This window comes from Dromaius novaehollandiae, chromosome 20 (assembly GCF_036370855.1).
Source record: "Dromaius novaehollandiae isolate bDroNov1 chromosome 20, bDroNov1.hap1, whole genome shotgun sequence".
NCBI classification, from domain to species: Eukaryota; Metazoa; Chordata; class Aves; order Casuariiformes; family Dromaiidae; genus Dromaius; species Dromaius novaehollandiae.
The window spans coordinates 5,662,855-5,674,883 of NC_088117.1; the positions used below are offsets into that span (position 1 = coordinate 5,662,855).

At 50.2% G+C, this 12,029-nt stretch overlaps 1 protein-coding gene across 2 annotated transcripts in view; it reads right to left on the reverse strand.

Annotated features, from left to right (window-relative positions):
- Positions 1–12,029, reverse strand: part of ASTN2 (astrotactin 2) — a 426,223-nt gene that overhangs the window by 312,645 nt on the left and 101,549 nt on the right. For both annotated transcript variants that reach the window (XM_064523655.1, XM_026113784.2), the window contains exon 3: positions 25–409. In XM_064523655.1, coding sequence (XP_064379725.1) covers positions 25–409 — 385 coding nt within the window. The remainder of the gene's footprint in view (positions 1–24; positions 410–12,029) is intronic.

Sequence of the window (12,029 nt, forward strand, 5' to 3'; positions counted from 1 at the left end):
AAAGCAGAAAGAAAAGCAACCAACCTTTCTTCTCATAGTCAGGTTTCTCCTCTCCACCCCGACCAAGACTCTCCAATGTCCGCGTCACTTGGCTGCCAAACTCATCCTCCCTGGTGCTGGGCTCTGCCCGTCGTGGGGTCTCCTCCTCTTCCTCATCCTCGTAGTCGTCCAGGATGGGGGTCTCGCGGATAGGCACCCCAATGACCGAGTTGTGGGCCTGGAGGCGCGAGTTGCGGAAGCTCTCGCGGGCCTGTGGACCCAGCAGCACCGACGGGATGTAGTGGATCTCATGGGTGGCCTCCGTGCTGGCGCTCTTCTGGGGGATCCGGCGGCGTTTGTGCCAGCGCCGCTGAGCATAAAGAGCCACTGTGAAGACCAACAGGAGCAGGAGCAGAGCAATCAGACCACCCTGCAGGAGGGAGAAAAGAGCCAATGTCAGGAGAGCCAGGAGCGCCTGATCCAAAAGTGGCAGGGATGGGTGAGGAGATGCTGTGACCAGCATCCAAACCCCATCTTCCTGCTCAAGAACGTCTTTTCATCAATATAGACACTACTGTGCTCCACAAACCGCAAGCAGTGGTGGAAAGCTGGGAAAACGCAGCCGCTTCTGGGTGGACTATCACTAGCACGCGATGCAGCAGAACTGGAGGAGGCCTTCTGGCAAGGACAGTGCAGCGACCTCCAGTGCAGCTCTGCCCCAAGTTATTTTGCCCACTCTCCCAGGGAATTGGTTCTCAGTAATGTCCCCTCAGGTCTCCCAGCCCACCTGGCTTGCCACACACAGGCCAAGGTGATGCTAGCTCCAACCCCTCCGTCCCTGCGTGAGGAGGTGGGAAAGAAGGTAGCTGTCTCCCACCATTTAGGAGTTAAAACCTTATTAAAACAAGCAACCAACCAGCATGGGAGCACTAAAGTCTCAGCAGAAACACACAACTTTTCACACAAAAGACCATGTAGCAAATCACAACACAGCTGCTGCTCCCCAGGGCATGGCTGCCCCTAAAGTTTCATTTCGGGTTGTGACAGCTGTCCCTCCTCCATGGAAATGGTGACAAAGCTACAGGACAGGGCTCTCCAACCCTAGGGCCAAGAACAGATGTGGCTGGGTCACGTATTAAGGTCATGCTTGCCCAGAGCAGCAGAGCATAAGTAGGAAAGAGCTCCTGGGTTTCAGTCTGATGTCCCAGCTGCAGGTCCACCCACCACTGTCTCCTGAGCATCTCCTATCTGCATCCTGCACTCATGGCTTTTGCTCTCCAAAGGAGGGGTCTTTCCTCCCGCTCACACCATGAGGTCACTGAATACCCTGCAGCATCACTAGATGCATCCTCTGAACTCTCCAAGTGAGGCACCAAAGTGCAATTTCTTGCTTTGCAAAACAATCAAATGATTTGCCTAAGGTTACATGAGAAGTTAGTGTCAGATCTGGGGACACAGCACACACATGACATATTCCCATCCGAAATCTTCTCTGAAAAACTCTCCTCTTCCCCCACCTCCAAGTTTTATCAGATGCAGCTTACAACTGCATTATCATCAGGGAGAAGGGGGAGAAATACTTCCCAAATATCTGTGGCTCCAGAGAAGTGGTCTCTCCTCCCATGGGAAATGGGCTGGGTAGCGCTGAAGGATGCTGACTCTGCCTCTGAGTGTTCTCAAAGTTAATACAGACACGGTCTCTCTCACCCCTACATAAGCAAGACGCGTTTGCTAGCTTCAGGATGCTTGATCTCCCCACAGAGCCCAGGCAATTTTATTCTGTGGCAGACCAGCAAAGCAGGGCACGTAAATCAGGAGCAGCATGAGCAATTGGGGCGTTACAGCATGACATGTAACTGCCAGGGTAGGGCAGGCATTTGTTTGGCACAAAGAATGCCGTATTCGGGAACTTTACAGAGTGTGCAAAAGCAAAGGAGAGACATGCAAATATTTCATCTGCATTCAATTCAAAACACTGCGCCGTACCCAGAGCACGGCTCAGACTCGTAAACAGGATCATCTATAAAGAGCCGGCATCGAAAACCGCAGTTCTCGGGATGAGTTAGCTGGGGGGCTAAGCCCTCAGACAGCCGCAGCTGGATGGATTTGCAGCCGCGTTCGCTGCTCTCGCCCAGCCCGATGCTTGCTCATGCTCTGAGCGGGTTCGAGCAAAACGCAGCCACGCTTGGCTCGGCCGCCCCCTCACCCCCTCCCGCAGCAAGGCCGGTGGAGCACCTCCAAAAGCCCCTGCACGCATTCACAGCTGGGCCGGGCTCCCACTCGTCCCACTGCTCCAGGCTCCCGTGGGAGGGACCAGACACAGCCGCAGGGACGGGTGAACCTCCAGCGATCCCGCGGAGCCGAGCACGACACGATGCCGCGCTGCACACGCGCGTGTCACAACATGCGCTCTGCTGCCAGGCTCCCGGGCTCCGAGGGTCGTCACCCTGGGACACGCGATGGGCACAGAGCAAACGCTGCAGTCCCGGTGCTCATGCCGTGCTCCACAGCCTGGAGCAGAGGAAGCAGCAGCCAAGGGACAGCAAAGGTTGCCAGGAAGGGCAGGGAGCCGGGGAAGAGGGGACACAGCTCCCCTGGCCCATCCCAGCTGCACGAGCCTCTGATCCACTGCAGAAAGCAAGCTAGCAAAAACCAGTTCGGCATCTCTCATTAGGATTCCCCCTCCTCCTCCTCCCCATGCTCATCTGTTTTCTCATTTGATCCCGTAATTGACACTAATAGGAAGAAGGGCTGGGGCAGGCAGGATGACTTTGCTCAGCTTGACTTTCTCAATTTAGCTGACACGTTCCATCAAGACACATAACACTTTAGCGACCAGGAGATGTTCAGGGATCTCTGCCGGGGGGAAGGGCAGGGCTCGCTAACTGGGGATCGTTATCTGCAGGACTGGGGCACCTAAAGGCCATCCTTGACGAGGATCCTACCTGGCCTTCTGTGCTTGGAAGCAAGAGACAGCAAGGACATCTCGAGCTAATCAAAAAGAAGTGCACTTCCTTGGGTTTGAGCAGTGCTGATGCAAGGAGAGCCTAGACCAGGCCCGGTCACACCTCTCCCAGTAGCTCAGGAACATGGTGTGACCACAGAGACACCAGCCTCCCTCCACCACGTGCTACAGAGTTTGCCGGTAGCAGGTCTCCCCCTTGCATGGACCCTCCCCGGCAATAGCTAGAGCAGGTCCAGAGCAGGAAGCTTGGTGAGGAGGAAGCACAAGGCTAGGTTTTATGCACTTGCATCAGCTGGAAAGGGGTAGGAAGAGATGCAAACAGAGGATGTTCCCAAGCACAACCATGCCCCGCCATGGGTCCGGGCACAGCAAGGATAGCCTAACGGACACAGACACCTTCTATCTGGGTGGAAGTCAGGTGCAGGTTGCTCTATTCCCTTCTGCTCCAGTCTCAAGCTCTCTCACAACAGCTTGTGGCATGCATCAGCAGAGGGCTTCCACCATCCGGGCCACACACAGCCTAAGCACAAGTTGTGGGCATCTCCCTCCCTCACTGCATCCCACACAGGCCTCCTGCAGCCATCAGTCCAGGAGAAGAAACCATACTGGACTGCACAGCACCTGCTGAAAAAGGCAGAATAAAGCAGTTCAGGGGCCTCAGGCCAGGGAGTTCCTGAACCTCACACGGCACCAAAGTGGGGTCACTTCTTGGAAGTCCTGTTTGCCCGAGAGAAACGGCTGCACACCAAACCCTCTGAAAGGGAGATCCAGTGACACGTGGCACAGCAGGGGCATGAACATTAACAGAACAAACTGCACTGAAAAATTAGGTCTGTCTTCTGTGCCAGCGCATTTATAACTGAGTTAGAGCTCTGGCATTATAGAAATGTTTCAGAGCAACAACAAAACTCGCTGACACGACTACTGGGAAAAGCCATAACACCGAGCCTCCTGGCTGGATTTACTCCTGGATGCTCTCCACAACTGCAAAGTTGCGAGCAGAAAAGGGCTGCTCTTCCCCTCTCCACGGCCCCAGGCACCACGCATTCGCCCTCCGTGGAGAACCAGGACTGCAGAAAACCTGGACGCTCAGAAAGGACCAGGACGACTCCAGCCAGCCCTGCCATAAGGAGCACCTTTTCCAGCTGGACCCAAGCAACAAGAGATCACACGTGAAATGGTTCGCAACCATCCATGAAAGTGCCAGGGGCCATACAGCTGGCTGACTAGATCAGCGCTGTGCCTGCCCACGGGGTAAAAGCCTGGACCGCAGCAAGTAAAACCATCAGCCTGTTAGATGGGGCCCCAATGAGAAGTTACACAAAGGTCCCCAGCCACCGATGCTATTAGCCTGCTGTTTCTCCTCCAGCCTGGAGTCCTTACAAGTCTTCGGAGACGACAGGGTCAATTCAAGTAAGGCAAAGTTCCTATCCAAGCTGCTACCCACCACAAAACCCCAAAGGCAGCTCTTGCACGCTACAGGGCACGGGGACAACAAGCGGGAGGTCTCGCTGCTGTGGCATTTCACAGAAGAAGCAAGCACAGAGGAGGCAAATCTCATACAAACTTTCTCGAGACAGCACAGCCTTCGCTACCAGCCACCGCTACAACAGCCCTGGCTCTCTGCTCCAGGCTCCTTTTCACAGCCCTTTTGGCAATGCTGTGAGTTGGGAATACACCAATCCCATAGGTCTGGCTGCAATATCTGCCAGGGAGCGGCACGGAAACCTTGCTGGTGCCTGCTCCATCTCCTCTGCCCGTCCCTTAGGTGGGCAGTCATCAGTTTTTCGAGGGCGGCTCAGTTTCAACGTGATCCTTTTGTCCCCGACCCCGCGCCCACAGCTGCTTGTTTAAACACAACACACACAGTGGGAGAGCTTCCTGGGGGAAAAAAGAGTCAAACTTAGGAAGCATTCAAGCCAGCCTCATTTTAATCTATTTTTCATGTTAAATTATCCAACTGAGGGAGCGGGAGAGAGAAAGGGGAAGGAAGGGATAATATGAGAAATGTTTTATTTGACAGTGTGTCATTCGGAAACTGATTATTTCTGTCTCAGAGCTTTTTAATATTCCCAAACAATGGCCGAGCCGCAAGGGGATTTGGTATTCTAAGACTGGATTTATAATACTCTGTTCTGCAGTGATAAGAACACGGGCCTTTAATCCTCTGAGCTGTGAACATGCATATTCTCCCGCGTAATGTCCTTCCCACTGCACTCCTCCGTGCCCCGAGCCAGCCGAGCGGGAGCCGCGGAGCCCGCAGGTCAGCACGGCACGAGCCCGCCGCGGCCCGGGACCCTCGCGGCAGCGGCATCCACCACCGCCACCTCCTCCCAACGCTGCAGGGAGGCCGCTGGTGTACACTGCCTCGTATACGGCCTCACGCCACGGCTCCTGCTTCAGGAGAGCAGGTGAATAGTCTTCGTCCTGCTCCAGCGCTTGTTATAATCCTGGTATGAACCAAGTCCAGATGAAGCAAAGGTGTAGCATAAGGGTCTGAAATAAAACTTAGTAGGTAAAAATCGTCTGGACTATAAAATAGCATTTGGATGTAATACGACAGTAAGATGGTCCATCTGGTGCCTATTTAGAGCTGGCTAAAAGTTCCCCCATGTGACATGGAGGGTTGCTATGACCCACAGGAGAGGATGGAAAAAGCTGTGGCATAAGGGAGAACAGGGTTGAAGAAGATAATATTTGCCATGTGCAGAAACTGTAGAACCTCAGGGCTCAGGCATGACATGGGAACAAACTTCAGCTGAAGCTGGAAAGACTTATTTTAAACATTAAAGAAAAGCTGTTGGAAGAAGCCACCTCCAAACTCCATCAGGGTTTGGAGATTGAGTGCTCATATCAATGTTGTGGGTTGCAAAACTATCGATCTGCAGAGCAAACAGTGTTTGAGTATCTGTCCAAGATGCATAACAATTCCTGAACTGCAAGAGGATGCATGCGAAGCATATCCAAAAACAACACCAACCATTGCTATGCCATGGTGTGTCTAGATGAACCATCAGAAAACCCCTATATCCAACAAATGTACCATTCATACAGGACTGGGGATGGGAAGGAAAGCATCTGTTATCAAAGGGATTGCCTTTGGAGTTGTCTACAGGGTTCTGAATTCCAGATGTTATTTTATCAGATAATCAGACCTTCAAAATAGGAAAACGTACATTTCTTTTTTAAAGCAAAGACAAGGGCATGGGAAAGTCTACCTGTCCCCACACAAGCTATGATCCTTCCCATGAAGGATGTGAAACCTGAGGGAGTCCTGGTGCCTCTGCAGTCTGGATGGACTCTTTCTTGCAATGGGCTCTGGCTCCTCATGACTCCACTGACCTCAGGCCTGGTCCCTGGGTCTCCCTTGCTTTTTTAGACTCTTTTAGTGGGACGAGCTTGGCTCAGCTCCTTGCAAGAGTCCTCAAGCTCAGGAGCTTTGCAGTCAAAGAGCATTTTTACAGCAGTGCAGCCCAGCCTTTACAAAATAAAATCATAACTGTCTGTCAACAAACACGCCAACAAATGGGTTGAAGTAACAAAAGAAGATTCCTCCCTTGTGAATCATACGTATGCGTTATTCTTTCTTTCGGTAATCTCCACTTGACCTGCACACCCCTCTCTCCTGGGCAAGAAGACAGGAAACCTCTGCCAACATTTTTTGAGTGTCTTCTTGCCAGACGCTTGTATCTGCTCGCTTTTGCCATTTCGCCAGCCCCAGGTCTTTTACTGAAGATGATTGAGATGATTTGTATCTTTTCTGTCTTAGGCTTGAGACAAATACACCTCTTGACTTAGAGATATCCAGGCAGGAAATTCCCAGTGCCTAATTCCTACTTCATTCCCTTAATAATCACGGCGATTTGCTCTCATTTCCCTCAATGCCTGAAATCCTTCCCGTGTCCCTCTCACCCCTTTCTCTGAACCAACTCGCATCGCTGTACACAGGCAACAAGTAACCTGAGGCACCTTACAGCAGTTTCTGTCTAAATGTGGGAAATAACCCACAATTTCCCAGGACGTGGTTTGGGTAGGGTAGACCTGTTAGGCTAGCACATCCTTTCTGTGGGTCAAAGACAGACCGGTGCCTATAACGCAGCAATCGGCCTGGTGTCAAAGAGAATCCCCTTAGTTGCATACCCTGAACCCTAATAAAATATATTATCCTATGGAAAAAAAAGCCCCTATTTCTTTTCCAACTTTGAAGCCGCTAGTGCTCCTTCACGACATCCTTAACCAATTATTGTCCCACGTTGAGCTGACAACCAGCTAAATCCTCTTACTGGGTTGAACCGGGCTGTCTTACCATCTACGACCTCATCTGGCATGTTTTGGGCCCCTTGCTGGCTGCTCTTTGATGCTTGCCACCAGGAGCTGCACCTCAAGCCAAAGCCTAACTTTTAAAGGCAGCAGACTAAACGGTGAGCAAAGGCCCGTCCACATCATCGTCCCTACCAGCTTCACTGAGCTTCCCCTACCTCTTCCCTGCCCCAACGAGCAGGACCTCAAATCCACGCCAGCGGCAGGCAGCACCACTAGAGTTAACGTGCCGGAGCACCGCACCGCCCTGTGCTGTTCCACGCGGCAAGCCATGGCATGGTCATCAAACAGAGGTAAAACTGATATCCATAAAATCCCTCAAAGCTTTTTGCATTGTGTACTTTTTCCTTTCTTTCTTTGTTGCGGCGAAGATAATTAAACACTAGAACAATTGACCAAGAGTTGTAGTGGATTATCTATCACTGTCAAATTTCTTAAATCAAGGCTGTTTTTCTAAAAGATATGCTTTATTTCAAATGAGAATTCATTCAAGGGTGTCCTATGCCCTTTGTCATACAGCTGGCCAGAACAGATGACCACCACAGTCCCTTCCGGTCTTCTAATCCACCAATTTTGTCCTTCCTATATTTCTTCACAAGTCACAGCATTCAGCTCTGTAGTATCTTATCTATCTTTCAAACATTTTATCTCCTACCAGAGTCAGCTCAGATGCAGGAAGTGCCACAGGGATCGTGGACGCAAATGGCCAGATAAGGCACCACCATGTAACAGCATACCCACGGGTGCGATCCCAGCAGCAAGGCCTGCACCTCAGATCTCTGCACCTTAACGCATAAATCTTTCCTGGCTTGTCTCAACGGCTGCCGAAGGCTACAAGAAAGCACCCTTAACAGCGTTCAATAAGTGGGCATAACAAACATTTGCATCAGGTTTTAGCCACGCTGCAATTTGAACTAACAGATTTCTAATAAATTTAACTGAGAGTGATGGCAAACCATGGCACAGAGACCCTATAAATGCCGTTCCACCAGACAGATGCTTGTTCCTGCTCACAGTTCCTCTGAGGCAGTCCCAGAACGAACTGCATTCAGAAGCAGAGTTGGGAGCATTTGCATTAGCCTTTCTAACGATGTCCATTAATCGGCAACCAATCCATTCAGCCAAATGCTCTGCTGCAGCCAAACTCAAGAGTAGAGGTCTGTCAGTCCCTGGGGCTGCAACATGACATTTCTGCAAGAGAAAAGACCCAGGTCTGCCCATCCACCTCCCTTTCAGCTCCGCCAGGAGCACTAGCCTGGCCTTCACCAGGGCAGGCCCCACACGTGCACCCACCCCGATGGAGCTGCACTTGCAACAACTTTGGAAGAAAAATACACCAGCTGCGATTCTGTCCAATTGCACAATGTCTGTTCCTTTCCTTTCCGGACCAAATCTGAACACCGCAGCAGCTTCTTCCTAGGACTCCTTTGTATTATTGCTCTTTTTCTCTTTGCTGCACCTCTCAATTTAAATATTTCTTCTGCAAATCTTAATTAACATGCTTTGCACCTTCTTTCAGATCATTAATGATGAAGAGTAAGGCTGATCTCTGCAGACATCTCTCAGAGTCTTCCCTTTCCTACGCACAGCCATTTACCACGACCTGCTCTGCACTCTGGTGTTTCCTTACCCGCCCAGGTCTGGGACATAGCCTCAAATGACACAAGATCCCCTGAGCTTTAATGAAAGAGCAGGGCAGCATGTTACACTGTGTTCTTCCCTAGAGCTGGGATAACACCAGTCTCTAGCCATCGCCACCCCATCATCACCGTGGGCTGCCGAATGGCACAGACACAGCCCGACGGGGACTCTTGTGGCCTCGATGCTGGTGTCATCCCATCCGCCCACAGCGACCATGGCTTCGCAGGCAGCTTACAGGAGCACGCGGGCATCAAACAGTCCCTGCCACGTAGATACTCCCCCCCACAGCTGAGATACTGAAATACAGATCACAGTTCAAGGACAGTCAAGGGGGCAAAGGCAAAACTGTTATCGTCTTCCTTTCCTCACCCCTTCCCCCTGCCAGGGGGAGGAAGCAGCTGTATACATCACATGGAAGCGACTATATCCAACAAAGACGGAAAAACGTTCCCCACCTCTGTTCATGCCTTACAACAATCCGCAGATAGCACATACCTTCAGGGAGCTTCAGTACGCTCATCCACTGGCAGGTGAGCACCAAGCAGGGAAACTGAGGCACAGCATGATGAATAGAGCAAGGGGGGGGACCAAGTCACCACGAGGGGTAGCAAGGAAGAGACTAAACACCAGGACAAAAAAACCCCTGAACAGATCTGCATCCAGTCCTGAGCTCAGACAACTTGATCGCACCTCTCAATAAAAGACATTAACGATACAAGATAAATCTACCAAAAAATACAGCATTTTTTCCTGTACACTTCAAATCCCCATTCAAGCACTGCTTCACCAAGGTGCTTAACCACACGCTTAACTTTAAATATGTGTTTAATTCCCATTACAGTCTATGAGACTAAAGCACACGCTTCAGCGCTTTGCTGAGCAGGGATGGTTTGTTGAATTGTGGCCCGAAGAGAACCGTATTATGTCATTTTTTTCTCCCTCCGTGGCTCTTATAACATCGCTAAGCTCCAGCGATTGATAGGGCACTGTCTTCTCTTGTTGCTGTTACGATGACTGTGTCACCTAACCCTGCCCAGAGCTGATAGATAGCTAGAAAATGCCCTCTCATAAAAGCACCCAAGGGTGCTGCTTCAGGCAACTTCAAGATAAACGTTAAGGGGCCAAATTCACCTGCAGGTTATGAACACAGACAGACTTACACTGGTGCAACTAAATGCAGAATCTGGCCCACGAGGTTTAAAAGTTAGGGTTCCCGCAGGAGTGCTCCATCAGGCCTGTGCAGATCTGTCATACACAGCTGCTCTTTTTGCTATGCTGTGTGTACACACACTGGGCATAAATTTAATAGCATATACAGTCCTGCAAAGTATAACACACACACACAAGAGATGAGAGTTACAGTTGCTGTGGGAGCTATAACTTTAAAATCTCTGACTCTCTGGAATTAAAAAAAGTCAGACAAAAAGTCACATTTCCATATATATACATATATATATATAAAAATAAATAGGTTTATATGTTTTCTAAAGACACATTGAATGTTGTTTTGCTGTTTCATCCAGGAACGGCCACAAAAAGAGGGAGTGAATGTGCCAATCAGCCGTTCTGCACCATTCAGACACGCAATGTGATGTTCCCTTAATGTTTTTTTGAATGGCCTCCCAGGCACCGTCTGCGTGTGAGCACCAAAATACCCAAACCTGAATCACACCAAACACACCTGCATAGCCCAAGCTGCGTATCTTGGTAGGATAACAATCCAAAATGACTTCTAATTCATTTTTCTAATGTACCAAAGGCATTTATTTTCAGTGAACTGAAAGAGGAGGGCTGCAGGTGATTTTATTAAGCATTTGATTGCTAGACCTTTTTAAAGCCAGAGTGTAAATTGCATAAATTGCGATTTTAATGCACGCTAAATGGTTCACCTGAATCGGCTGACCTGTTAACCTGCCGTTTGCCCTCAAAGAGGGAGGATTTTAAAATGCATTAGGTCCGGTGTGTTAGAGCTCATGTTTGCCTAATGCAGGCAGGCTGGCAAAGTGCAAAGCCAAGGCAAAACAAAAGCTTTTCCAAGGAGTTGCAGCGACGGAGCCCCATCCCTCCTCCCAGAGCCGCTGAGCATCGAGGGCAGTCTGCTAGGGCCACATGCCTGCATTTCTCACATTCAGCTCATTTAGATCTATTAACTGAATGGCGTTTTAGCCATATTCCAAAGGCAGAAAAAAAAAATCCACTCAAGCTAAAAACTGACAACCTTGCTTTTAAATAAAAAAAAGAAAAAAAAAAAAAAGGTTACAGCATCCACAGTAACTCCCTTACAGTGCACGTGATGTTTTAAGGGCAAGGACTGTCATTCATCCCAGGCTTATAGAGCACTTAACACCACGGGACCAAACCTCTGGAGTCCAGGGCTTTGCCAACAAAAAATGCATGTTTTAATTAAATGCAGGCTAAATATAACCCCCTCGAAATAAGTAAGCAGAGCTGTCACTGACACAACATCCCTCTACACGGTCTTCGGACAACAGGCCAAACCCTTCCTTTGCTGAAGGTGGGTATTAGAAGTTGCTCATCTCCCAACTGGGCTGTTGCGAGGATATTATTTTCCTAACCCCGTGCTGCTCTGAGGATCTCCTGGAGGAACTCCTCATGTGGCCTTTTCACCCCGGCCTTCTACTCATTTCCGAGGTGCTCATGAGATGGGCACAGTAACCAAGCTGCTCCCTTGCAACTCTCTCCCAACACGGGGATCTGCTTAGGTGACGAGCACCTTTGAGGCTGGTGGAGCTGCAGCTGCTGACACTGGAGCACATCTGCCACATGCTGATGGCCACATCTGCCCCTGCAGTGGCATTCTTTGCCGCCACGGAGAAGTGCCAGCAAGGACCCTCACACAGGGGAAGGGCAAATAGGAATCAACGCAGTAACAAGGAGGACTAATACCTTCTCAGATAAAAAAAGAAGAGAAATGAAGTATTCCATGGCTTGGTTTCTGCTTGGTTTCACTGAAATCTCCAGAGTAACAGCAGCTTGACCGTGGCTTCTGTGCCTAACTCTGGAGGGGAACAAGTCCCTGCTCCACCTCTTCTCTCCCTGCAGAACTCGCCCTCTTACACCAGAGATTAGGTGCTTTTGGGTGGGGGTCCTTTCTCACCAGAGC